This window comes from Hoplias malabaricus, chromosome 7 (genome assembly GCF_029633855.1).
Source record: "Hoplias malabaricus isolate fHopMal1 chromosome 7, fHopMal1.hap1, whole genome shotgun sequence".
NCBI classification, from domain to species: domain Eukaryota; kingdom Metazoa; phylum Chordata; class Actinopteri; order Characiformes; family Erythrinidae; genus Hoplias; species Hoplias malabaricus.
Window position 1 is genome coordinate 25,503,687 of NC_089806.1, and position 27,695 is coordinate 25,531,381.

General features: G+C 38.7%; 1 protein-coding gene across 3 annotated transcripts in view; it reads right to left on the reverse strand.

Annotated features, from left to right (window-relative positions):
• Positions 1-27,695, reverse strand: part of kifap3a (kinesin-associated protein 3a) — a 50,328-nt gene that overhangs the window by 13,277 nt on the left and 9,356 nt on the right. For 2 of the 3 annotated variants that reach the window (XM_066676580.1, XM_066676579.1), the window contains exons 10-21: positions 26,334-26,496; positions 21,879-21,979; positions 19,958-20,066; positions 19,216-19,328; positions 18,959-19,124; positions 18,353-18,478; positions 18,168-18,266; positions 17,986-18,071; positions 15,573-15,759; positions 14,178-14,271; positions 2,409-2,516; positions 135-228 (exon numbers count right to left, since the gene is read on the reverse strand). In XM_066676580.1, coding sequence (XP_066532677.1) covers positions 192-228; positions 2,409-2,516; positions 14,178-14,271; positions 15,573-15,759; positions 17,986-18,071; positions 18,168-18,266; positions 18,353-18,478; positions 18,959-19,124; positions 19,216-19,328; positions 19,958-20,066; positions 21,879-21,979; positions 26,334-26,496 — 1,389 coding nt within the window. In that variant the 3' untranslated portion in view covers positions 135-191. Of the gene's footprint in view, positions 1-134; positions 229-1,153; positions 2,517-14,177; positions 14,272-15,572; positions 15,760-17,985; positions 18,072-18,167; positions 18,267-18,352; positions 18,479-18,958; positions 19,125-19,215; positions 19,329-19,957; positions 20,067-21,878; positions 21,980-26,333; positions 26,497-27,695 lie in introns of those variants that run through there. The other variant, XM_066676582.1, reaches the window with a different exon arrangement.

A 27,695-nucleotide genomic window follows, 5' to 3' on the forward strand; every position in this document is an offset into this window, starting at 1 on the left:
ATGTGGATTTAACAGTGTGAGAAAACATTAATGGAATGTGCCACTTTGTGACTCCTAAGTAAAAGTAAACAGAAGTGAGGGACAGAAGTTGAGAAAGGCATCTATCAGTGTTCAGGCCACTAGATAACGCTCACCTCATTTCAGGAATTTAAAGACCTGATCACAAGCCAGTTCAGAGTCATTTATCACTTCTAATCAAGGGCCGACATTTTGAAAGATGAGAAGAGTCTGCACAAACACAGAAAGTGACACAAACATGGACAACAGCACAGGAATGAGAGTGAAACTAATACAGGGCAGGTCAAATTCAGTACAACAGAGACACTAAGGTGTGTTATGCACTGAAATAGTTCACTGAATAACAGAAAGGCGAGGAGTAATAAACTTATCCATACATTGCATTTAATATTGCACCACAGAAATTTAAAAGATATCTGATATAAAACAGCAGATAAGACAGTCCTCAGGCACCAAAAAAGACAAAGCACATATAATGCTATTAAACATTAAATAAAACTCAAATATACTAAACATTCACATTAGTGCACAATATTGAGCTGCACAGCAGTTTATCTCCAGAAATGGATACAAGGCAATAGACTGTTTTTCTCTTTTTTTGTCATTTCGCATATACAATAAATAGACATGTTAAGACACCGCAACACCTCAGCTAGTGCCAGATATATCCACAAGAACACACTTTGTGCAATCCCTCAAGTTTAGGCTTCAGAATGTAGCTGAATTAAGTTATATGTGTAACACACAGGTAAATATATCACTATAGAATGGATTCAGAGTTTATCCTAGGCTTGTTATTCAGTTATAAAACTTAAGATTTAATTAGTAATGGTTATTTGTTGGTAACTCCTAATAAACTAGAGCACACATTGTGTTTTTATTTTAAGTGAAATCTCACATAAAGGCCCCTAGGTTTTAAGGTGATAAGAACTATGATGAAGGTCTCCCTACAGGAACAGGCTGAACTGTACTGGGAAGAACAACAGTAGAATATGTTTAACAGACTTCCCAACAATGGGCCAATGTAGCTGCATCTGCACATTACTTTTTATTTCAGTAACATGTAGACTCACCTGCTTTGACTTTTTATATATATATATATATATATATATATATATATATATATATATATATATATATATATATGTATATATAGTGACCAGAAAATTAGTTATACGAGTTTGTTTCTTCACTGCTGGAATACAAATTTGACAGTCACACCAGGTCTTTGCAGATATGACTTGGGACGCCTGAGGTAAAGGGCCATGCCTATACTTGTTGGCCAATTTATTATTAAGTGATTATATTAAGCAAATTAGCATTGTTTTATGCTCATCCTATTGCCAGGGATTTTTGTTACACATTATTATGTTATTATTATGTTTATTTTGCATTTAATGGACCCTCGCCTGCTGTGGAACAAACCCTGAGAATTTTGCAGAAGGCATGTAACACTTTTAACATCCCAGTGGTTCTCCAAGTTCTTATTGCCATACTGGTGTGTTATGAATTATTGTGTATTATTAGAAACTTGACCAGTGGGCAATTACTTTATCATCAAGTTAAGGTTCTGTAATATTCTCAAGTAGTATTTTATAACTAGAACTGATTTTAACAAGTTCACTTTGTCTACAATTTCACATCTACAATTACAGGTTATAGTCCACCTGTTTCTCTGCATTATTTGTTTTGCTCTCGTTTACCATACTTATAAATGGTCAGGACCACCACTGAGCAGGTACAATTTTGGTGATGAACCATTCTCAGCACAGCTGAATAAAATGGAGTAGCTGAAAATAGCTGTAGCTGTAGATGAAAAGTAGCTGTGTCCAATGAAATGGCCAAAGAGTGTTTTCTCTTCTGCTTGTTGAAAAGCTGCCCTATATGTATAACATTGTATAATATTTGTATAATGAAGAAAATTACCACTATGAAAACCCACACAGGTCCACAATTTTGGGTGGTTAAGAGTTTTTCTCTTTTTTAAAAACTAAACTACACCATGCAATGAAAAGATAACACTTGCCGAACTGAGCTACATGTTTGGAATATCATGCAAATGTCAAGTCCTCCCTTTGCTCTACCGCAAAAGGCTGTTGAAATAATATCTCTGTGGTCCCTCTGAACTGATACACCAAAGCATCAAATTTATAAGAAATACACTTTAGGCTTAAAACAATGAAACTGTACGATATAAAATAAAAAAGTGAATGCCTCTGATATCGTACAATAGACTTACGAAAAGCTTCAAACCAGTGAGAACTTAGTTTAACCCCTATTTTAGAGCACAGTGACATTCAAAACAGGAGCAAATAAATAAAACTAGTAGTGCTGATTTTGCAAAAAGCAAATGTAAGACCATACAACACGGTTTTGTTTTGTAACTCTACCGAGATGCTGTGTAGCTGTAGTAGAATTGCTCGTCCGGCCGGAAGCCATAGGCTGTTGCAGGACGCAGCGGAGCTCCTGACACTTGACCAAACCCATCTGGAACAACACTGGAGACACAAAATCACAAGAGTTTATGAGCCACATTTCATGTAATAATTTTGGTGAGAGAGCTATTTAGGTGTTATGTACCCATTAGCACCACTGTTGAACAACAGAGCAGTTCACGTTAAACCACACTGAATTGTTTATAGCAGGGGTGCGCAATATTTCTGACAAAATAATTCATCCAACCTGCCAAAGAAGTCCTGATGCCGTTTTAAATACATAATGCTGGCCCGTTTAATTCACTGAGCAATTTCGTGAAATTGCGGAACATATGGAAGCAAACCTGTCTCATCAGACTTTGAAATATTACCACCTTTGAATTTGTAGCACTGAATTTTTTTGCACTAAAATTATGCATCTTAATTTTGTTGCTTTTGAATTTATGTATTCAGACTTCCACCTCTGAATATTTTGCTTCGCAATTCTATCATGTCCAATGCTATGTTTCTATGGCAATTATATAAAAATTCCACAGTAAAATTTCTTCATCTTCAGGATATCAATAGTCTGTTATATTGTGTCTTTAGTGAGCCTTTCAGATTTTTGAGACACTTTGAAAATAAAGAGATAATATCCGTGGAAGGAAGCTACACGTGTAGTTTTTCAACGGTATGGAAGTTGTGTTTTGAAATTTTAAGCTTGAATTATTTATCTGAATTTATTGACATTTAATTTAATGACATTGAAAACGAGTTCTTGAAAATTCACGAGTTCAATTCAAGAGCAATTATATTCAGATGCGTAATTTCAGTGCAAAAAAAAACAGTGCTACAAATTCAAAGATGGTAATATTTCAAAGTCTGATGACACAGATTTGCTTCCATAGGAACACTGCCGCCTAGTGTTTACCTTCAAACATTTGAATCATTCTCCCAACATTTGTCAAGTCCAGTGTTCTGTCGAGCTGTGATACCTTGTCGAAATGTGCTTTTATGAATAAAGCCATTTAAATAAAGCAGTATAATATTGCGATAGTCTAAAATTAACATATCAGAAAATGCTCCCAACAGAAGTATAAAGAGGAGGTATGCATAGAAACCATTCATGTGGAACCATCAGTAAATCTTTGATAAATTTACCACACCGAATAAATGTAAGGATAAAATTAAAAACTACAGAAATGTACAAATGCTGAGGAAAATGTTTGTCCCATGACAACAAGAGTTTGTTTTGTTTTGTGTGAATTTGTTTTAAATACAAAAAAATCAAATTAGCGGTTATTAATATGTGTATCGGCCACATCAAGGTGCTAAATATCTATTAGCATGTACCAAAAATGTAATATTGGTGCGTCCCTAATAACTGTCTAAATAAACCTATAGGATATTTTGATAGGCTAAAAGTAGCATGACAAAAAATGCTTCCAACAGAAGTATAAGCAGGGGATATGTGTAGCCCGAGTCTTGTATGATTGTGATTTTTTTCGTTTTTGTTTTTTACATTTGATTTACCATGTGCAGATTTGAAATAATCAAATAATAACAGTAAGCTAAGACTGTATATTGACAGCACGGTGGTGCAACAGGTAGCGTCGTTGTCACACAGCTCCAGGGTCCTGGGGTTCTGGGTTCAAGTCTTGCTCCAGGTGACTGTATGCATTCTCCCCATGTCCGCATGGGTTTCCTCCGGGTTCTCTGGTATCCTCCCACGGTCCAAAAACACGTTTGTAACTGGATTGGCTACTCAAAATGTCCATAGGTGTGTGTGTGTGTGTGTTGCTCTGTGAAGGACTGACGCCCCCTCCAGGGTGTGTTTCCGCCTTACGCCCAATGATTCGAGTAGGCTCCGGCCCCACCACAACACTTAATTGAATAAGCGGTTACAGACAATGAATGAATGAATAAATAAGACTATAATGCACCTGAGGATAAACACATGAAAAATTGAGCATGTGCAAAGCCGCCAAGTATTGATAGGAAGCACAACTTGTCAGAATACCTGGTTCTCTCCCCCTCCCCCTCCCACAAAACAAAACAAATCACTATCACACCACTGATTCTCCATCAGTGATGAAGTTCTTTACTTTGTTAACAAGGTCAGTGACAAAGTTGGTGAATTAAAAATTCAACCTCAGATTTTTGATGGCCATAGTTAAGAAGAAAAAATTCAAATTACATGTTACAGTATCGTTTAAAATGGGTGCTTATGAACTGAACAATAAATTCACAACCATGTTTTATAATCTGATCATTTAAAAAATATTTTTGCCTTGTGACCCTTTGGTGTAGGTGTCTATGTTCTAGGTAAAATTGCACCCCTGGTTTACATCTTAACCATTTATAATGCATGATTTTTAAAAGTGTGAAGGGATCACATGTAACAACAGAATTTAAAAGTGCAGTGTTTAAACCAGATAACATATATTCTGAATTTTTCCAGATGCCAGATATGATTTCTAGGCTTGTTAAAGTATATTGTGAGGACATTCAGTTTTGCTTTTGTACAGGGGAATTTGTTACGTCATAGCAGAGGTTAGAAATAGGTATAATGGCTGGATGTACGATTTCACAATTAGCATTTACAATGGCGATGGAGGTATTAATCAGGGCCTCCAAGTGGGCCGTATGCAGGGAGAGGTTGCATGATGGTACTTAGCTTCCCCAATCAGGGCTTACATGGATGGCATGACGACCCTGATGACTGCTGTGGCTTTCACACGGAAGTTGCTGGGAAGTTAAATGATTATCTAAGGTTGGCTAGGCTGAAAGCTAAACCGAACAAGTCTAGAAGTCTATTGATTGTCAAAGGAAAACTTGTACAGGAAAATTTCTGGATGGAAGGAGTAATGATTCCTACAGTCCTGGAGAGACCATTGAAGACTTTAGGTAGATGGTATAGTGCAGCGCTAAATGATACAGACCAAGTTGTGGGAATAAATGCTGAATTGGTGAAGGGTATTAATAGCATTGATAAATCATGTCTGCCAGGGAAATTGAAATTGTGGTGTCTACAGTTTGGCTTACTGCCTCGTATTTGATGGCTATTTGACACTTTATGACATTTCGATCACAGAATTAGAGAGGATGAAAAGGGTTATGAACAATGCTATAGCAGCTAGGGGTGCCAGAGTTTTTAAGTAGTGTGGAATGTTATGGGAGAGGAGTACTGGAGCTACCACTTACAAGTTTAGCTGAGGAATTTAAATGTGCAAAGGTGAGTCGTGAGATGATTTTGGCAGGATCAAAGAATGCAGTGGTTAAAGAAGCAGCGCCAGTCACAAAAGCAGGAAGGAAGTGGAACCCACGAGTGGCAGTGAAGGTAGCCAGGAGCTCATTAGAGCTAAGGGATGTGATTTGCCAAGTACAATGTGGAAGAGTGGGCCTTGGGTCTGGTGATTCATGGAAAGCTTTTAGTAAGGCCACATCTCCAGAGAGAAGGCAAATGATTACTAGATTTATTTGTGATCAAGAAGCGGAGGCAAGGTACGCAACAGCAGCGTCACAGGCAAAACAAGGCCAGTGGCTTCACTGGGAGAATCTAGAGAAGCAGAAGATCACTTGGCAAGAATTGTGGGTGATGGAGGCAAATCGTATACAATTTTTGCTTGGAGCAACTTATATCCTTCCAACTTCACAAAATCTTGGACAGTGGGTAGCTGAAGACCCTAGTTTTAGATTATGTACGGGAGTTGGCACGCTGAAGCATATTCTATCAGCTTGTAAGATTAGTTTTTGCAGGGGAGGAATACATGGAGATATAATCAGGTGCTGAGGGAGGGTTTTAGCATATTTGTTGGACAGCAAATGCTTAGAGGTAAATGCATAAATGAGTGGTTGTAGTAATAAAGTGATTAAGTTTGTGTGTGAGGGGGAACGTATTTGAGAGCCTGCACAAGCTATAAATATTGGCAGATTGGGTGAAGCAAGAGATTGGAAATTGTTGGTGGAAGTAGGTAAAAAACAACAAGTCCCAGAGTTTATCGTGTTAACTACACTAGTGCCTGATATGGTGCTGTACTCTGAAAGTAAACTGATTTATTGTTTAATGATTTATTTACTGTTTATTTCATAGAGTTAGCAGTTCCATTTGAGGATGCAATAGACAAAGCATTCGAATGGAAGAAGCTGAAATATGTGGACTAGATGGCTGAGGTGAAGGAACGCAGGCGACAGGCACATGTAAGACTGGCGGAGATAGGTGTTAGGGGATTCGTAGCCAAGTCTGTCACCCCCCTGCTTCTGCAGTTCGACGTCAGAGGCCAAAAACTAAGGACAGTGGTGAAGGAGTGATCGGAAACAGCTGAAAGGTCTAGTCTGTTGTTGTGGACAAGGAGAACAAAGACTACTCTGGGAAATGCACTGTAGGTGTGCTGTTGTAGTGGTTGGTGATGTAGCACGTAAAATTCACATGGAACTGGTGGCACTGAGCATGCATTAACTGTGCCAGTGGGGCTAAGTACAGCCCTGGTCACCAGGGAAACCAGTGTGGATTTACAGTTGTTGATGCTTAAAGGAGCAATCTGTAGGATATTTACTGTACATAAAATGTCCAGTTTGTGTGATCATAGATTAAGAAAACAATCAAAGCTAAAACACTGCTGCCTCTCACAGCTTTTTTTAAAGCAGTATATTCTTCTTCAGAAGAGCCTAGTCCAGAGCGGAGCTCATATGATCCCGCCCTCTGTCCAATTATTTTACAGTCCACCGTGTGGCCAGGTCTACAAACTGTGTCTCGCAGCCATGAAATGACCAAGTGAACATAATTAATGTTATATTTTACCAGACTCAAAAAGCCCCATGCCATTCTAAAAATCTCCATGACCAGAGACGGAGTAATATGAGAGGAAATATTGGCCCTGTGTTTGAAAATTGGAGGCAGTTTACAAGCAGCAACACTACAGAACAAGTAACAGCAAATTATTTTTGAAAAAATATAGAAGTACAGATGACTATGTATAAATTAAAAGGAGTAAACGCCATAGGTTGTGTGTTTTATACAAAGGAAGTAAGGCATAGCAACGCCTTTAGATTTAGATTCGCATACCTGTTTAAGGTGGAAATGAGTATTAAACAAGAAGCTGGACAAAAACGCAAATAAGATCCTTAAATTGAGCCATTTAAGGTGGAATTAAATACTTGAATACGAACATTGTGAATAATTGGTTGAATAATGCAATTGGTTTGTGTGTTTTAAATGGGGCGGCATGGTGGCGCAGCAGGTAGTGTCGCAGTCACACAGCTCCAGGGTGCCCTGTGAAGGACTGGCGCCCCCTCCAGGGTGTATTCCCGCCTTGCGCCCGATGATTCCAGGTAGGCTCTGGACCCACCGTGACCCTGAATTGGATAAGCGGTTACAGATAATGAATGAATGAGTGAATGTTTTAAATGGATAAAGTGGAATAACAGTTGCTTCTAAATGTTTCAAAATCTATAGTGCCAGTTTCAGCAGTTTCAGGTGGGACAGAGGATTCAAGGATCAAGGACTCCTAAACGGACACGTAAGGTGGAACGAAATGTTTGACTACGAGAATTTTGGAGAAGATCTGCAACCTTAAATTATATTTAGGGTGGAAAGGAAAATCAATAAGTAACAGCAGCCTTGTGTAGTCGAAATATTTTCAGGTGGATCTGGACAATAAAGGGTTGTAAATACAGGGAAATGGCGGCGCATGTTCACTGTTTTGCGTATATTGATGTTTTAGTGAAGTTATGAACACGTTTCTGTGTAAATATGTTGATTATGGGACATTCTTCTTATCTATTACGGCCCAAGTTCTTAAATTTGTCTCTTGCTTGTTTGTTCAGTTTTCCTCAAACTGGCAACCTGTATTATAGATCCGATTTTTAACGTGTAGTGTCAGTATTAAAGATTGCTCTTTAAAGGTTAAGGTAGGATTGTAAAGCTGGCCTGGAGTGGGGTGGGTCTGGGACGGCAGACTTCACTGTTGAGCCTCCTGGAGGTGTCGTGGGCTTAATTCAACTAAACATTGACTACAGAATTGCCTACCTGATGACCCCTGTGAAGAGCTAGTGATGCAGTGGGTGGTTTGGGTACTCATGTAATGGGCTCAATGAGTAACTGTAGATGTAAAGGGTAGCTGGTTGGTGATTGGATCATAAATGGCCACAGCAACCTTAGGGTGTAGCTGTAGGATTGGAACAATAGAAATTGTGTGGCTGCTGGTAGGAAGAGGGTGGAGTGGACCCTATGTGAAGCTCTAATGGATTGGCATAGGATATTTTACATCTTGTGTATGATTATAAAAATATAAACTGTTATTAATCTAAAAACTAAATTATGAGAGTGAGGAATAAAACCCCACCATACAGATACTTTTGGAGTTTCAGAGCGAAGAACAACATGTAGAGTCAAATTCATTCATTCATCTTCTGGAACTGCTTTGTAATGATCAGGGTCTGGAGCTGACAAGGAATAATAGGAGCACACTGTGCACAGGGTGCCTGTTCTTCACAGTGGAGTCAAATCATTACCCAATATTTAGATAGTACCTAAAGTTTTCAACAAATCAAATGAGTTTGAATTGTAATTTACACCTGTGTATGGCCAGATAAACCATAGTTTGCACCACTAGATGGCAGTCTAATGCTGTTATAAGAGCCTAACCCAAAAACGTCTGGCTCCATATTTCATGGAGGCCAGACGTCTTCCCCGTGGCAAATGGGAAACGCCAATGAAACTTTCAAAAAGGAAAAGGAGAAGCAATAAATCACAGAGCACACACTTCTACATTTCCACACAAACACTGCAATGTATTGGGCCAGTTAATGGACATCTCCTTAATCATTACAAAACTGCAATTTTAAGTTAAAGGAGGGCAAACAGCTAGATAAATTGCACACCACAGCTCTGACCTTTTGATTGGGAACATAAGCTCTGAAGTGATAAAACTAAAGCAATTTACATATTTCAGACCCAGACACGTTCCTAATGGTCAACCAAGAAAAAGACTGAGAAGACCACTGCAGGGTTGTGGGTTTGAACAACGTACGAGGTGCTGGTGAAAGAATCCTGTTCTTTTATTCCCTCCTCCTTTTCTATCTGAGCCCCTGTGCTACTTGGCCTTGCTGTCCTCTTAAAATATGAGCTGTTTGCTTTGCCCCTACCAGCTCCCATAATACTGTGTTGTTTTTAGCCAAAATCACTTCCATGCAATCGCTTACATGCGGCGGCCCTGCTTTTTTCTCCACTTACAGCTCCCTCCCGATCCTCCCTGACCTGAAAATACATGTTATTTTAGCACTATGGCTGTCTAGGTACAGACTGGTGTGATTTCTAATACTAACAAGTGTTCTAATGAAAGACAGTAATGAAGACACTAAAAGCCAACTGCCGCTCTAAATCACTGCACAGTTCCCTCAAACTCTGCTGAACAAACTGCTTTTGAAACTGCATGACATGCTACATACACAAATGAACAGAAGTATGTCCATACAGAAGTACAAAGCAAAAAGGTAGCAGCAGCAATCTGTATATGTTTCCCGAAATGCATAAATTGGACAGTTTTACTTGCTTAATTCTCAAAAACAATTTCAATTAATGCTCCATTAATATTTAAATATATCTACGTAGTTCAAATACTGGGATGTCAACAAATCACATCTAAAAACTACTGTAAAACCATGTCTCTGTCTCTTTGCAGCATATTTGTAACTATTACTTGGAGACATTCTGTATATGTTCTCATTGTAGAGACAACGAACCCTATGAACGTCTGGCTCCTATCAATTGGTGGAATTCCCTTTAACTTCTCCAAACAATCAGAGGGAGGTGATGATGATAGACACGTGCTGATGCTAACTGCTGAGAGATTAGCTAAGTTTACATTCATCTCGTAGAGTCCTTTGGAGATTTTACTCTTTCTAGTTTGCCAAAGGAAGTAATGATACCATAAAATTTTTCTGTTGAACTGAGGGGAGTGATTGATGGTTGCTGAAACAGCTGAAAAACTTAGACCCCAATTTGTCATGTTTCTGGAGGAATCTGCTTTGCAAAAAAAAAATATTAGAAAAACAGCTCCTCTTCTACAAAGTAGGACAACGGCTTCTGGTTTGGTGGTCTTAATATATCTAAGCAATGCTGTTGTCTGGAAATAAAGTCTATTTCTGTTCATATTTTAGACTTCATAGCTGAGGGACAGATCTGAACCAGAAGATATTCTCATTCTGACATGCTGTACTCAGCCACTAGGGGGAAAGGTGAGTAATTCATCAGCCGAGACAGTCAGAGGCCTAAGGATGAGCCAAGTTAACACTCCGCCAAAACAGTACACATTACACAGAAAATGAATGCAAATGCTAAAAAGGCTGCAGAGAGACTCTGGTGTGCACTGGATCAATCACCCTGTAAGCTGCTGAATTCCAAGTAAAGCGCAAATTCTCTCTTAAGTGTGGAAAACTCTTCTAAACTGTCCCCTTAGGCAGATGCACTGAAAGCCAAACATGATCCATTTCAGCATGGAGTTGTTCTCTGTGCGCAGACAGGATGGGGAGTGGAATCTGGGGAGGCTTGGAGGTAGACAAAAGGCCGCTGTGTTTTCAGTCTGGCCCCTGTAGCGGCAGGGCTGAGGTGAGAGCCTGTTAAACACACACATGGGGACCTCTAAACAGGAAGCAGTCTTCACTTCACCTCACCTCCTCTCTCTCTTTCCCTCTCTCTCTCTCTCTCTGCACTTTGATCTCCAGACCGTGCCGCTCGTCATGATATCCCCCCCTTTTCGCCATTTTACTGTGCCACTAAATCAGCACACTATCCTCTTTTCCACTCACTTGTTTTTTTGTTTTATTTTATCGTTCCTGACTGAGTGACTATAAAGTGTGCCTCCTTCACACTGTGGGGGGTCAGCTGTTTTGTTGCAAAGGGTCACAACCCAGACAGCATCTCAAAAGAACTATAATAGCCTGGAGTCTCATGACAAAGAAGGACATTTAACATACTAGTGTTCAACAGCTCATAATCAGTGTTTTATAGTGTAAAACATATTAGTAAATAAATGTATGAACTGACTATAATATGCAAGTCCTCAGCAAAATACAGACTTTAAATAACTGGAAGTAAATTGGAATGCATGGAAGTTTATCATAGAATAGTATATTGCATTGCTTTGCTGTGACTAGTATCAGCTTAGCTAGTGTGTTAAAGGTATGATCAGCAGAAAATAAATATGCATACCATACATGAAACAGTTACCAGTTTCATGGTAAACCGTGGTAAATTCCTGAGGGATAGTATTACTCTTCCATTGTAAATTACTGTGATTACAGTGCCAACCAAAGTTAGGAACAGTCGCCCAGTGGCTGCAACACTGTGGCATGTAACGTGCTTGTTTTGTGCCGGAAGAAGCATGGCACAGTGACAGAGCCATGGTGTGGTGCCCAATCTCACCTGTCCATCCTGATTTCAAGCACCCTTGAAACCAGGGCACGTGAAATCAGGATAGGATAGCGAGATTGGAGTGAGTAAAGACTGAAGGGTAAGCTAATAGGCAAACTTATGCTGATTCTCTTGTAAACATGTGTGGCTGTAGAAATGGGCTGGTTTATTCATGTGTCATAAAAATTCATTAATGACAAACAAGACATCTCAGGCACAAAAGTACGCATTCTAGCCAGAATTACAAGCTTGTCAGCTGTTCCACATTAAATGGCGCAGTGCTCCATTCCACCTTAAATGGTGCTATAATTATATTCAAGTGTTGCCTTTCTATACAATTATATTAAAGTGTTCAAGATTCTTTCTGTCTTAAACAGAGCATAGTAAAATTTGGCCTCATTTTTTTCTATGCAGCAAATGTTTGCACAAAAAACAAACAAGCAAAAAAAACAGGTTTATACAGTTATGATTACTGATCAACTGTTAAACAAAACCTAAGGCAGTAAATAAATACATAATAAATAAATAAATGCAACCCTGAAATGGATTAAGAGACAAATAAGAAATGATGATGATGATAAATAAATAAATACATACATAAATACCATGGCTGCAGAATAATTTTTCGTTTAGATCTATTTTTGTTTAAACTTTATTTGAATGAGCACATATTGCTGCTAATTTTGTGTGTGTTGTTCAAAATAAAATTTGCTGAAATTATTTCTGTTTAGGTATAAGTACTTTGAACTTTTCTGCGCATTTTAAAAATATTGCAATAATACTGATAACTGTTTCTTATGGGTACTACTTGACTGTTTGTCAACCGCACAATTTACGACTAACTCAGATCAGCCAAGACAAATAAAATATCTCTAGAAATCTACTATATAATATTTGAAACTGTGGTTTAAGTTATTAACAGCATTGAAATACTAATAGGTGTCTCAAGTTATTCCAAATTTCTGAATCATATTTTAAGGTAACATCACATTCACCAATCCACATCTGCTTTCCCTGGGCGAGTTGTACTTTTTACCTTTTAGATTACAGTAACTGCTGTATGAACATCGATACAGCTCACATTTCATCAGCATTTCAGCTCAAAAAATAATGTGTGAATGACCTGATCTTAAGCTACTAACAAATTCTTACCATCTGAATTATCCATGAGGGCCAGTGAAGTCTGCACTGGGCTTCCTGATCTCTCGTCATCAGTTCTAACAAAGCTACCTAATGTAGCAGATGAAGAACCACATTGTGCTATTTGTACGAATAACAGTCAGCGTTATTAAAGCCATTCCCAGCATGTCTGACTGTGTGCTTCCTGGAGGCTGGGTTTCATTATTGTGTTAACCTGGATCTCTCACACCACTCCGGCCAAATGAAAACCAAACTCTCAGGCTGGCTAATTCCCAGTGCGCTCTCAGTGTATTTTACAGCTATCACTTACAAAGACTAGGGGGAAAAAACAGCCCTCCTTCCGCTCTGTACTCACTTGCTCCTGCGTTCTTTAAAAGGCCCTCTCCTCCTTTATATAGGCAACTCCCATCACCATCTTTCTATACTTTTATCAAAGTCTCTCTATAACTGAGAGCTTCTCCTGTCTCTGGCTGAGTTAAGGCCTTTTTCTGTACAACACTGCCAAGATCAACACATATACAGAGACCCATCCCAGGAGCATCAGCTAATAAAAGCAATCCACTCCATCACTGGTTTTGCTCCTAATGCTCTGTAATGTGGGACTGCAGTATTTAGGGAGGAAAAAAAGCACTTATTAACCTGTGCTATCGCACAGGGGGCGGCACCATTAATCAAGTCGTCACATCTGTGCTCTGCTGAGGTGCCAGGGCAGCGGGAGAGGGAGACTGAAGTCCAGTCTTTAGAGCACAGGGACACTGTTCTGTGTTTGCTCTCCAAGCTTGAGCTATTGTTGTTGGAGGAGGAGTGGTGGTACATGTAGAGATGCAGGGGAGAATGTTCTGACAGTGCAGCTTTGATTGAGCTAAAAACAACAGCATACACTGCTACAGTTGCTGCATAGAGGGTCTTTTGAGTGGATAGGAAGAAAAGCTCTCTATATACGCATGTTTGGCACAGCTAACATGAATCTTTCTAGTACACAGCGCTAAGTATCTACATAATTTAGAAAAGAGATGTTCCACTACTCAGGAAACTTGATCCAAAATTTAGTGATTTCTCTGCTAACACACCTGATTCAGCTCATCAACATGTTACCAGGTTGAGAAGGTGAACTACCAAACTGTGCTGTATACCATCCCAAACTACATGCAGACTACATCAGTAGACATCTGATTTAGGGGTTGTGTATTTACCCGCTGGGAAATCCCTGTGGCCCTAAGAAGTCTCCATTTTGGAAGTCAGTGAAGAATTCTGGACTGATGGCACTGTCTGCTGTGATTAATCCATCTGCAGAGAAAACATAAACAGTACATTTTATACTGTGTGTTAAAACATTCTGTATTTTATACAGAAATATGTCAGTTTTGTACAGTGTAAAAGAGAAATTTTAATTTTGTCATAAAAGCAAACCGTTTCTGTTCATTTGTTATTTTGTCTGACTTCAATTAACTTATTTTTATTTAGAAAAACACAAGCTCAACCGAAAAATCACTGTCCTCTGTTATTATGCTGGACAATGCACAGAAAGTAAATAGCTATGCAGATGACATAGAAAATATTTATTCATACAAAAATAAAGTAATACTTCACTAATCCAATATATAATGTTCAAATATACCAATCTAATCAGATACTTTCATTTCAATACCTGTCAAAACATTTAATTAGAGGAAAAAATGAATAATAAATAAGCTAGCTGCTTCCAAGTTGCCCATAAACCATCAGGAGGGTTTAAATGATGTGAGGAAACAATTATTCTTATACACCACAACCTTTCCGTCACAGCAGGAACTGTTACTCCAAGAGGTTGCAGTACATCTCTGAGCTCCATATCACTTCACACAAAAAAGACACAAAGTTCATAGCTGATGATACTGGCCCAGAATCTGACCCCACCATTGGCTTGTAGTCAGTGGAATCAAAAATGACCCACTGACTGGGTAACCATCTGGTCCATCTAATGTTGTATGTAACTAGTCAGTCAAGATTATTTCTGAAGTATTTTTAGCCATTTTATTCTAATTTTTGTTTTTGTTAATTGGCAGCCTTGTTCTGAACCTGTACACTTTAGCTATTTCATTTAAAACTTTATAGGTTTAGTTATAGCTTTATAGCTTTAGTTCTTAACAGTCCACAGACTTCAGATATTTTCTTGCTGGCTGACATAGATGTTTTTGCAGCTTTTGATCTTTTGATTCTTGTAAATATCCAAACCTGGGTTTACCTAAAACTTGTGTTCCATGTGTTTCTCCCAAACGCCATCACTATTTTGCAGAAACCTTATTACTGTGCAATGAAACTGTTGAATAAATTGGATATATCCCATATAGCTTTCACAAACATCTTATCCTCAGTTGTAAGATCAATGTTTTGCTCATTTTTAAGCTTAATTAAATGTGAAACTTTAAGCTGTAAAAACAGTAATGCCTTCATTTCCTAAAATAGCAAAGTGAAGTTAGGTAAGTATCATGTAATTAAGGACAAATTAGGAATTAACCTGGGGTAACTATGCCAGTAATACAAACCTGTATTGACACATGGCAAAAAACAAACAAACAAACAAACAAAAAACATGGATAATTCTGAACCTGCACTGTAGAAAAGGTCGGGTCGCTCCAGGATGTCCCCTCCCTGCAAGAAGGTCTCTCCTTCATCACCATACATGAAAGGTTCTACTTCGTCCATCTGCCGGTTCTCCACCATCTCCAGCCACTGAGAGTTGTGCCAGCGAAACTTCTCATTCTGAATCTTCCTCCCCCACTCTTCATCATACTCCTATAGTGAGAAAAAGAATCAGAACAATATGAGGACCCATTTCTCAAGCTAAATACAAACATGTCAAAAATGAGTATAGAACGAATAGTATAACTAACTGGTCCCTAATCCTGTTTTATTAATACTTTATTAGCAACATTAGCAGCTGTGGGTGAAGGATTACTTTAATAAAGACATAACAAATGCAGGTGTGTAGAAGCCTAGCCAAACGGTTGTTTTCTTTTCTCTGTGGGGTCAGCGGTTGATAAAGCCTCTTTCTGAGGGTCCGGACATGGCTAAGCTCCACTGAGTTCCACGCACCCAGCACTGCTGATTAATCATCCCAGTCCAAGTTTGAGACTCATGGGCATGATCGGCCACCTGAGGCCCAGGCTTCAAAACAGACCCATTGTCACAGGCCAGGCCCCACTTCCAGCCAAGCTGACATTTTTTGTCAGTGTGTGAATTAATCAAATGCTAAACAGCTTTGCAAGTGCCCTGGCTGGCTTTTCTTGGCCAGTAAGAGCAGGGAACAGGTTTAATGACCTGGCTAATCAATCTTACCATAACAGAGCTGGTGACGTTTCTGAGTAGATTGGATAACAGTGGATGTGAAGCAGGGTTCCCAATGTTTTATAAATAATTCACATAAAACCTTTAAGCATACACTAAAAGAGTGCAAAATATGAATCCTGAAAGACCCTCTTCATTTGAGCTGGTATGGCTTGAAGGACTGCCAGTGGGACAGTGGAGAGAATGAGGAGCATACTTTGCTGTAAATAACAGACTGACTCACAGTTTAACTGCTTTCTCATCAAAATCACCATAATGCAGCCAGCATTTATTAAAACTTCTATTATTTTGCTGCTTTTCCACTTCATGGTCTCTACATGACTTAGCTCAGCTCTACTGGGCTTTATTGCTTTTCCATTAGGCAAATATGATACATGGTCCCTGGAAAGGGTACTGTTTTGGTCCATGAACACTTGTGGTTTCAAGGGAGCAGAGTAGGAACTAAACGTGATGTGTAAACCTTGCAGAGTGCTGACTGGCCAGAGAGACTTGTCAATCACGATGAAGTGGTAGACATCCAGCACAAACGGTCTGCTTGTAAAATCTTAAAGCTGCAGTAGTTATCACATTTGTTTGTATGTGATTCAGAACAGCAGTTTGTAAAGTTACCTTTTGAAGAGGATCAAATGGTCCTTGGATTAGTGGCTGACGAAAACTCCTTTGAGAGCTGGATGGAGCAACAAGCAATATAAAAACTTCACTGATCTGTCTGAACTGGGGCATGGAGCTGTGTTCAGTCCCAAACAACAACACCACCATGCAAATACACAATGAGTAAAAAATACTTTAATTTTACCGCTGCTGTTGTTGTGTTTTTTAATGTCCTCTGTTCCCTTTAGAGACTGTGTTTTGCTACATTACAAGGTACAAGGAACTATGCTACTGGAAAAGCTTCCAGGGACTTGGGACTGAGAAGTTTGTAGAGCCATGCCAAGCCAAGTAGGTATCATGCAATGGAAAGCACCATTTTAAGAAGACTTTCAGAATTCTGCAGGAATATATTTTCGAGAGGTCCAAAGTTTTTTGTTGTCTCTTTGCATGGGAGAAATGCCAGGGAGAAAATAACAGTCACTACTATTGGTTTTGAAAATAAGGCTTTTGTGTATTTTTCTGTGAAATATGTTCCCTGATTTTGAACAAGTGAAATGGTGGTCTCATTGTTTTGAACTGTACTATAAAGAAAGTTTAAAAGGAATCAACACAAGAAGTAGCACAATTAATGTAAAGCTCTTGTCACGTCACAAAATCTCAAAATTTCATTTTGCTAAAAAAATCTCTGAAACGAACAAGTCTATGAATGAGTGTGTGTGCGCGCGCGTGTGGTATTTAGCAGACCTGTGTTCTGTCCTCTATACCTATCTGAGTCTAACCAGACACCCCCAGGCCCTTTGATGTGGCTCCCAGCTTTAATAGCCCTGCCTGATCAGTTGTATAGAACACTTCCCCTGGCCTCCAAAAGAAACCTGGTATAATGGAGACCTAATTACATTAATCTGAGGTCTGGGAAAGATCACTTGAAGCTGAAAGATTCACAGCAAATCAAGAACTATGCCATAGCACAATCCATTTACCACCATAGGCACTCAATCCAGTATATTTTCATATACTCTACCGTTTACTACATTCCAACCGTAACTGCTACCATTTCTCAGGATCTAACAAATAAGCACCTACAGCAATAATGTCCAGTGTGTTGTCACAGACTTTGCGTATTTCAGCATTCTTGTCATGCATCAGGTCAATGAGGTAAGCTGGAGCTTCTGCAGATTAGTGCTAAGGATAAAAAGAGTTGTTTACATCCGAGTGTAATTTCAATTTCTGCTTATCTGACCACAGAAGTATAGAGTGAAGGATACGGGTTTCCTTTATAATGACGTCTCGGGTGGCCTGGTGAAACACCATCTGGTAGAAGACAAACACGATCTGACAAACAAACTCATCGTCCTCCTGTTGTGCTGTAGAAACAAAAATATTCATATATATTTCTATATATAATTCTCCAAGTACAAACTTCAATCATTTGACTCAGTCACTGTCTTACCATTGAGAAGCTCTATTAGAGCAGGAATGATGCCTGACTTGGCCAACATGGCAGCACAAGAGTCGTCCATGGACACTGTGCCAATCATTATCACCACCTCCAGCACAAGGTCATCTTCTGCACAGCCTGCAGGTGACAGATAAGGAGCACAGGGTTGAAATTATTTTGTTATCAAACAGCATTTCAATGAGTCTTCTGAAATGGTGCATTCTCAAAGCTTTATGACCAAATGCTGCCTTAAATCAGTTTTACAAAAGGGGTGAACATTTGCAACAGCTACAGGGAGCCAGATTGTAACTGATTTTTACCTCTTGATTACTCCACAAACACTGTCACACAACATGTCACCATGTCATTTGGGGTAGGATAAGTGCTACTGATTTTAAAAATGTCTGATTGTGGTCCTCTACTTACGAAATTGATTCAGCCACTATAAAAATGACCCCAAAATGCATTCATAAACTTATAATATTTAGCAAATAATAATATGCATAATATTAATTCATAAGATCTAAATAATTAATTGTATTGATGGTGATATTTCCAAGTGGTTGTGCTGCACATCCTGCTTTATTTGAGATTGTTTGAGAAGCAGAACTGCCTCACCAGGCTTGAGATGGTCTTTCAGAAAGGGCACTAGGTTGTATTCTTTAAGGACCAGCTCCCAGTCCAGATCAGGAATTGTGAGGTTGGCCAGAGTGCCCAAGCATTCAATGACGAACTCCTCCTCCTCACTCTGTCCAATTTGAGCAGCCAGGTCTCCAACATAGTCCTGCAAAAATAAATAAATAAATAAATTTATGTTACCAATATAACCAAACCTAGACGTGTTTAACTGTTATATTTAAATGTATTACACTTACAATGAACAGGTTTTTGGAAGGTCCGTCATGCTGTGAGATATTCCGGATCATTTTCATCATCAGAGGATCTTTCAGTTTAAAAGTCCTCTTCATCAGCATCTTCAACCCATTACCTACAGGAGAATATACCGGCTGCAGCACAATAACCAATACCATGCAAACTGTATACAGGGTGTATAAAGCCTTGCAATTCTGCTGTGCCTGATGAGCTCCAACCACTTCCACATCAAAATGCCACAACCATATCAGTATCATAAATGTGCTTAGAATTGTTAACACATCAAATAATATATATGGTCAAAAGTGTTGGTCAAATATGGTTGACCCTTTTCACTGATACATGGCTGCATTGCACAGCAAGGTATTGATTGGATTTAGTAAGTGTAAACATTCAAAGTGCATCTATATAGAGGAGAAATATTTATGTACATTGAAATAGCAATATATGGATTTAAAAAATTGTAAGATCATCAAAGGGACAAATTAATTAAAGACTATACCCAGTGGAATAAGCCAAAATAGACATAATAGAACAAATTAAATCAAATAGAACTTAATCTACTTATTTTTTCTAAATATATCTTTGTTTATTCTATGTATCTGCACATACATTATTTTAGGAGTACAAACTGCGCTTGTAAAATTTCTGTAAATACCAAATGCTTTTTAATGGGTGCAAGTACAATGTAGAAGACACTAAAAAACTGAAAAGCCAGTGCATATGTTTTCAGTGTGTCCTAACCTTCACAAATGAGGTGGGCATTTCTCTTGTTGGCAGCCAGATTGATGCAGAAGGAAATGAGCTCTGTGTCCACCCTCTCTTCATTACAATCAAACAACATCTTCATCACCTGTCAATCAACAAAGCAGCCACACAGCCAATAGTTAACACTTAAACAAAGTGCTTAATTGAGTGAACAGCCAGAGACCAACCCTAATCGGACCAAGCCTGCTCCTCTCCTCTAAAGCTCCCTAAATTGTGTGAACAGACATGGGACATACTTTCCAGACTGTTGCGCCAAATTTGTCCTTTCCCCCTAGACACACAGGGGTTTGTGATTTTCCCCAAATGGTTCCTGATTTTAGAAGCGTATCCCCTATGTCACTGTGTATTAACTCAGATCTGCACTCATTCCCAGAACTGAATAGAAGGCCTAGGGTGCGCAACCTGAATTTTGTGCAGGCACGTGTGTGTGTGTGACGTTAACATTAAACAGGATGGCAGAAGGGATTGGGTGAGGCTGGCTGAGTTTTGAGAGGAGGCAGCGGCGCACAATCACATGGCTCTGGAGGATCACATAGCAGCAGCCCCGGAGCCGTAATCACACAGCGGCTAGACTTGCTGGCACCTGCCTTGCTCACGTTTACTTGCCGACCCAATGTGCCTTTGTACGTCCCAAAGGCGAAAGTGTGTGCACTACACACTAGATTTGTGTGACTACAAATCTCATACTCCCATCTCCAGGCCTTTGTGTTTGTAATCCAGAACCAATCATCCAAACTCAGTAACTGCAATTAAATGCCCACAAGAATGATCTGATATTCTTTGCTCTTTTTTATCCACCAAAACACTGTGCCTTATATATCCCAAAGGCAAGAGCACATGCACGCTACAGAGTACAAATCCCATATTCTTATCTCCAGATATACAGTACTGTGCACATGTTTTAGGCACCAGAGATTATGAGATTTAAAAAGCTATTTATCTGAGCAGTAAGTGTCTATTTGCTGAAAAACAAACAAATAACAACAAATAACATTAAAACCCAACATTAGAATAAAACCAAATGTGTGTGAATGTGTTGGTTTAAATGTTCCCAAATCTCTCCTTGTGGTAGTCCATATTATTTGAGATTATCATACAATACCTACAAGTTTTGTTTTACAAGTTAATAAATAATTATTTTAAATGAAGGAGAATCTAAACAAAACAATATTCTTCAAACTATATATATATATATATATATATAAATAACTTTATACAAGCACCACACTTACTGAGAAGGCATTAGTCTAAATATATATAATTGACTTAGGTGCCTAAGATTTCTGCACAGTACTTTGCATATGTCTTTACGTTCCTCTTGTGTCTGAGTTGAATCAAGAGCACTGAGCTGTGGGACTGTGGAGCTATGTAGACAAACTCACTGTCTTGAGTGATGCAGCTCCATTGTTGGAGTGGGATGTGTGATGTAGAGCTAATCAACTAACATCAGTACCTGTAATCAAATGCTCACACTGATGTCCCAATATCTAGTGTAAAGCCTTTCCAGAAGGTTGTTACATCAAGAAGGGGCATAAAACTACCTTGATTTCAAAGGAATAACTGTGTAAGCAAATATGTAAATACAAATTTTAGCACACAGAGTGTAGTTCCAGTGCAAAACTAGAAGAGTAAACTTCTGGATGCTTGGATATCTTGGCTGACTGAACAGATGTATGCTAAAGGAAGTACTGTTTAAATTTGCATGATATGTTCCTTTTTTCATACTACAGTGAGAAAGCAAAAAAAAAAAAAAAAAAAAAAAAAAAAAAAAGGAGACCGAATGGAAGCTGTCATCACCATCGTCATGTGAGAGCAGTTGTAATGTAACGCTGTCTCTCATGCAAAACCCTGGGGCTGGAGGAATGAAGGCTCTCGTTAATGCAGGCTGAGCTCTTACCTGTGGAATGCAGTCAGTATAGGCAAACATGGACTTGAAACGGTCATCCATGCTGATGTGGTACAGGATGCGCATGGCCAGATTTCTGTGTGCTTCTTCTCCTGAAACACACACAAACACATAAAAAAAACCCACAGAGAGAGAAAGAGGAAACCATGTAGATTTAGAATTAGTAATGAGCGATGTAATTAGCACTATTATGATGAATTGTGCCACAATATACTCTTCTGATCATGCGGTGTATATTGTCAGTACTTAAAGAACACTGATCAACTGCATGTTTCTGTACAAACAATAATCCCTCCTGTTTAACTGAATTAGTTGAATTAGTAAAGTATGTGAAAGTCTGAATAAATATCATAGTACTCAGTTGGCCTTAGTGCTGCTTTACTATCTGGTATATACATAGCACAATGATATTAAAATAAAACAATATGAAATAAATACCACAAAAAGGATTATCATGTGCTGAATTAAAAGGCCAATATAATGGGAAACTAAATGCCCCTCACTATTTTAAAATAACAGTTTGGTGTATCCTAGTTCAATTTATGTTGACGTTATAACAGGTGCTTCAGCCAGATTGCTTTATAAGAGAACAACACCAGAACAACAACAACAACAATCAGAACATAGATCATATACATTAAATCATAAAGGCACAGTAACAATGGAAATGGAAACTAGAGCTGTTCTTGGAACATACATTTCAGAAGTTCGCTAAATAAACAAATAAATAAATAAACACCTCTTTGTTTTACTATTAAAGAAAAAAGTATTTTAAATACACAAAAAAGTTTATACACCCTTATATTTCACATACACCATTCAATGCACACATAAATAAAAGAAGGAAAGTCTGGAATTAAGAAAGACAAAGAGAGGGGAGACAGTATGGTGTATAAACAAGAAAAGAGAGAGTTAGAGAGCAAAAGTGAGAGAACTCTATTGATACTAGTACTTTTCAGAGACAGTGCTCAGTAACTCAGTGGATATTTGCATATTTCTAAAGAGCTCATGTGCACAAGCACAAAGAGCCAGGGTCATAACCCAAGCCTCCAGCTTAATCAGTGAAAGAAAGAGTGAGCGAGAGACAGAGAAATGGGGGAGAGGGAGAGAAAGTGAGAGTGAGCTAGGGGACTGGTCGGAGCCGGCCAGGGACCCTTCGGGCTAGGTTATCTCAGCCTATTGAAGCCAGATGTGCTCCCCAAGACCCTAGAAAGAGAAGGACTCCTCCATTTAATTGGCAAAAAAGGAGGAAGCATAAATTTTACTGCCATTAATAACTTCAAGCCATGCTGCTCTACCCTGCAAGCATGCGATTGGCCCCAGACATGTGCTTCTCATTAGCGAAACACACACGCACACACACCATCATATATAAATGCTTCTCTCTGCAGGTAGGGAGAGCACAACGGTGGATCCTTTACAAGGGCTGAGGAGATCGGGCCCTATAAAAATTGTTCAGAACACTACTGGAGCCCTGGAAAGGAGGGGGAAAAAGCGCTGTTAGAAACTAATTATGCTGTTTGAGGGCAGTTAGCAGCAGAGCAAAGAGCCTATACTTCAATTACATCCAGGCAAACCACCCAGCCTACATGAAACTATAGTGGGCAGACCTCCAGGGGTCAGTTCTGCTGCAGCCTTCACCCTTCTCCAGGTTTCTGTTTTGTAAGGGTATTACAGCATGGTCATCCTCCATGCAAGTAAACAGCAAAATAGTCACGGTAAACACGACTTCAAAGCAGGGCGGGTTTACGGGGCAGCAGTAAGAACTAGTTATCCTGTGAAGCTGACAGAGACAAGAAAAATGGAGAAAAAAAAGTGTGAAGTAGTAGCTTAACCCTTAGACGACTACAATTTTCATTGTCATTCATCAAGTCTTATCTACATGACTAGACACACTGGACATCTAGAAAATAATCTGCACTATGACCTTATAGAACTAGGCTGCACTGTTAAGAGAAGTACTAATCAGTGTGGTATTCTGACCTGATATGTGAAAATCTGTAAAAATGTGACTGGTCATTATTATCATCTTTTAATCTCCTGAAACTTGACCTTAATCACATGCTTCCAAAGGTGCTGCTCTGGTAAAAATGACAGCACACAACAATATGCCCCAGTCCTCTGTAGTGCTGATCTTGGGATGTATAGGGTCCTACTCAGAAAGGTGAGAGCCCCTCCTCTTAGCAGCTCTGAGATAAGAAGCAGGGATGAGAAGAGGTCAAGCCTCACTTTCATCTTTGTCAGTGGGGTCATGACCCTGAATGGGGGCTGATGGGATTTTGGCTGTGGTCTTCTCACTCTGGTGGACAGGCTCGGAGGAGATAAGATGTGATAGTGTCAGGCGCAAGCACACAACACACGTTTATAGGGTATTAAAGAGTCAATGGAAATTGAACCATTTTGCAAACTGAACAGCCCACTTTTTGTTTTGTTATTTACATTTAATAGTACATGGCTTAGGAACCCCTACCTTGGGAACTCCTGACCATACAGGACACTCCTATACTATATAAGCAAGTTTTTATTAAATATGAATATTCGGTAGAAAGAAAAATCAAATAAAATTTGTACCTTATGGCTTTTAGGTGGAAATTAAATTAGTCTTTTGCAATCCTTCACTATTGTACAGAAATTTATACATTCATATTTCAAATGTTCACACCCATACACACTCATATTTTTAAAGTTCAGATACAGAATGCTTGGATGGATATATGGGCCATCTGCTATAGCAATCTGATACAGAAAGTTCACTAAATGCATGAGAGTATCTGTGTGTGTGTGTGAGTGCATGCCCACGTATCTCCACAGGCTGCTAAGACTAGACGTCCCTCGTGCTTTAAAAACAACATTTACTTTAAGAGTGAGTGTGTTGTTTTTATAAGTATATTATATTAATTATTCAAGACATATGACACCCCCCTAGGAGCCTTCAAAAGACACTCGGGAGTGCCAAAGGCAACGGTGCCTGGGTGTACGGAGCAGGCACCAATCACACGCCATATTTCATCTCAGGAAGTGGTTAGTGTAAGAGCCGGACACAGCCGGACCCTGTCCAGCCAGCAAGCGAAATTCAGTCAACGTTTGCAGACTAGGCTCACCCTTGTGTTTGATGTATGCTAATGTGGTACCACTAAAAGTTTTCCTAGCCATTACATTATTCTTTATTATAAATTGCCTTTAGAAGTGCAGCAAGCAAAGTTTTCTTGACATTAAAATAAACATTAAGAGGTCATGTGTAATGACACAATAGTCTTGCACTGTTTCACAACACTTGCTGCTATTTCGAAAACAGTTTAGGTTCTCATCAGTCAAAACCTATAGACTAACTGCCAGACTGTTATAACAAACAGATTGTTATGGGAATAATTTCAGCTGCAAAATAATAACACACAATTTATTAACTGAGATATTGGTCTTTGCATTTTTTTTTGGTTTTTCTTTAATGGAAAAATCAATGTTTGAATAAAACAAAATTATTCTATTCAAAATAACAAACGCCAGAATTCTTCAGGTCAAATTCTTTCTGTGTTTATAAGGAATGATCAAATTCAGCCAAGAAAAGAACCAACAGGTTTTCCTCCTATTCAAAAAACAGCTTTGGCTGGCTTCTGTTTAAGTTCTATGATGAAAGCTATGTGAGTGTGGTAAGTGCACTTGAATGTTTATAACACAATGATGTAGTTACTGGCAGTGTGCTAGTGTGTTTCATATTCAGCTAACAGTCTGAGGTTTTGGTTAATATAAAATAACAATATTTTAAAAAATATATCACTATCACTAAATTACTATCATCTATAAAGTAGGGCTGGGCAATTAATTGTAAATTAATTCAAATCAACATTCTGAATTTCTAATTGACATTATCTTGTCTATATCAATTAAATCAACTATTTTAACTGTTGTTTATTTTTTAATAAATGTTATGATATGGGACATGTTTTTGTTATGTCCCCACTGTGTGTTCATGTACTGTGCCTTTAAAACCACGCTACCAAGCTGTAGTCATATGATTCTGCCCCTATCCGCCACATGGAAGCAACCTAAATGCCGTAGCAGACCAAGAGTTTCAGTGACCAAAGCACAAGCACACACAAGCACAAATATAAATACTGCTCAAAAAACAAGCGAGGAAGAAGCTCCCAGCAACATTAGAAAAAAGTATCCCAGCTTTAATACTGGAGCATATTTACAGTACAAGCCTTGTCACTGAACTATAAAACAAGATAATCTTTCATTAATTTAATTGTGTTAAAATGTACAATTAATCATGATATTGATTTGTGCTCAAATTGCCCAGCACTACTATAAAGTGCCTAGAAATAACAATTTTCTGACAGGTGTAGCAGAAGGCTTCTCTTCTCCTTCAGTGTAAGCCAACCACATATTTAAGAACAAATCTTTCTCATACTCAACCACACATGCAGTGTATTACATGCAGCTTACCTAAAAGTGCAGTGAGTTTGGGCAGTAGGCCCACCTGCACCATCTTGCTGCGAAGGCCTGTGTCAAAGGAGAGATTGAGAAGTAGACGCAAAGTCACATTCAGAAGATCTTCATGATCACAGGGCACCAGCTTTGCCAACTTCTCCACTGTGTCAGTTTCAGCCTTGCATAAAAACATATACATTTGCATTAAAAAAAACATGTATAGACATATTAATAACAAAGACATGGCATAAATAAACACAGTAATACCATAATAAAGGGCTACTGAATTGGTCATCTGTTGTGCTTGGTATAGTTGTGGGTAACACCTCTCCCTTCTACATAACACACTGGGGTTTGATTCCCAGCATGGGTAGGAACACTACACTATACCAATAAGAGTCTTTGGTAAAACTCCACATTCTGCATTAGCCTACATCTGTAACTTGACTGAAGTTTTAAATCATTCTGTATTAGTTTCTGTCTATAGTGCCGTAGATGTGGACAGTAGGTTCATTTACTGAAGTATATGTATTTAGAAACATTTTTAGTACTTATTTAAGAATTTTCTAATGATCATACTTGTACTTCTAATCAAAGCAGAAATATATAAATATAACAAACGCTAGCATAAGTCTAAAAAAAATGAACCCATTCTTTGTTGCTCTCTCCAAAAACAATTCAGGCTGTCTCAACAGTAACACTCCTTTCCAAGGATCAAATGAGTACTGAAGTCTGCCTCACTGTTTTAGTAATGTGGCCTCAGCTCGGCTTGTTAACACATCTGTGGACCACTACAGCTGTGCTCCCACTCAGCCGTAGCCACAAAGGCTGGAGAAACCTGAGCTCCATTACAGCCACTGTACAGAGGCTCCAACCTGTTTTTAAACCAAGCCTTCAACGTTAACGACCACTACTCCAACCATTTATTAGAAAAGCCACCATGGTTTGCACCAAAACCATGAGAAAAATCTGTCAAAACAGTGTGTAAATAACAGTTATGCACAGAACTATCATCATCAGAATGACCATAGACGACACCAAGAATCCATGTGGTCTCAGAGCTCTTTAGCAAGTGCCAGACAAATCTGATATGCACAATTTTCCCACTTTCCAAGCAAAGGCTATCAGCCAATACAGGTTTGGTAATGGAACCATACATTAACCAGATTTCCACAGGTTCTAGGGGTGAACAGTTTGGGGAACAGTTTTTTTTTAATAAAACATAGTTCAATGAAACTAGTTTTCAAAGTAGATAAATAACCAGTAATAACCAGTTTAGTATGTATTTTGTTTTGCAGTGAATATTAATTTTTTTCTGTCTGTTTGCTAATTGTTTTTTTTTATTATTATTACTAGAATATTCGTTAGAAACAGTAA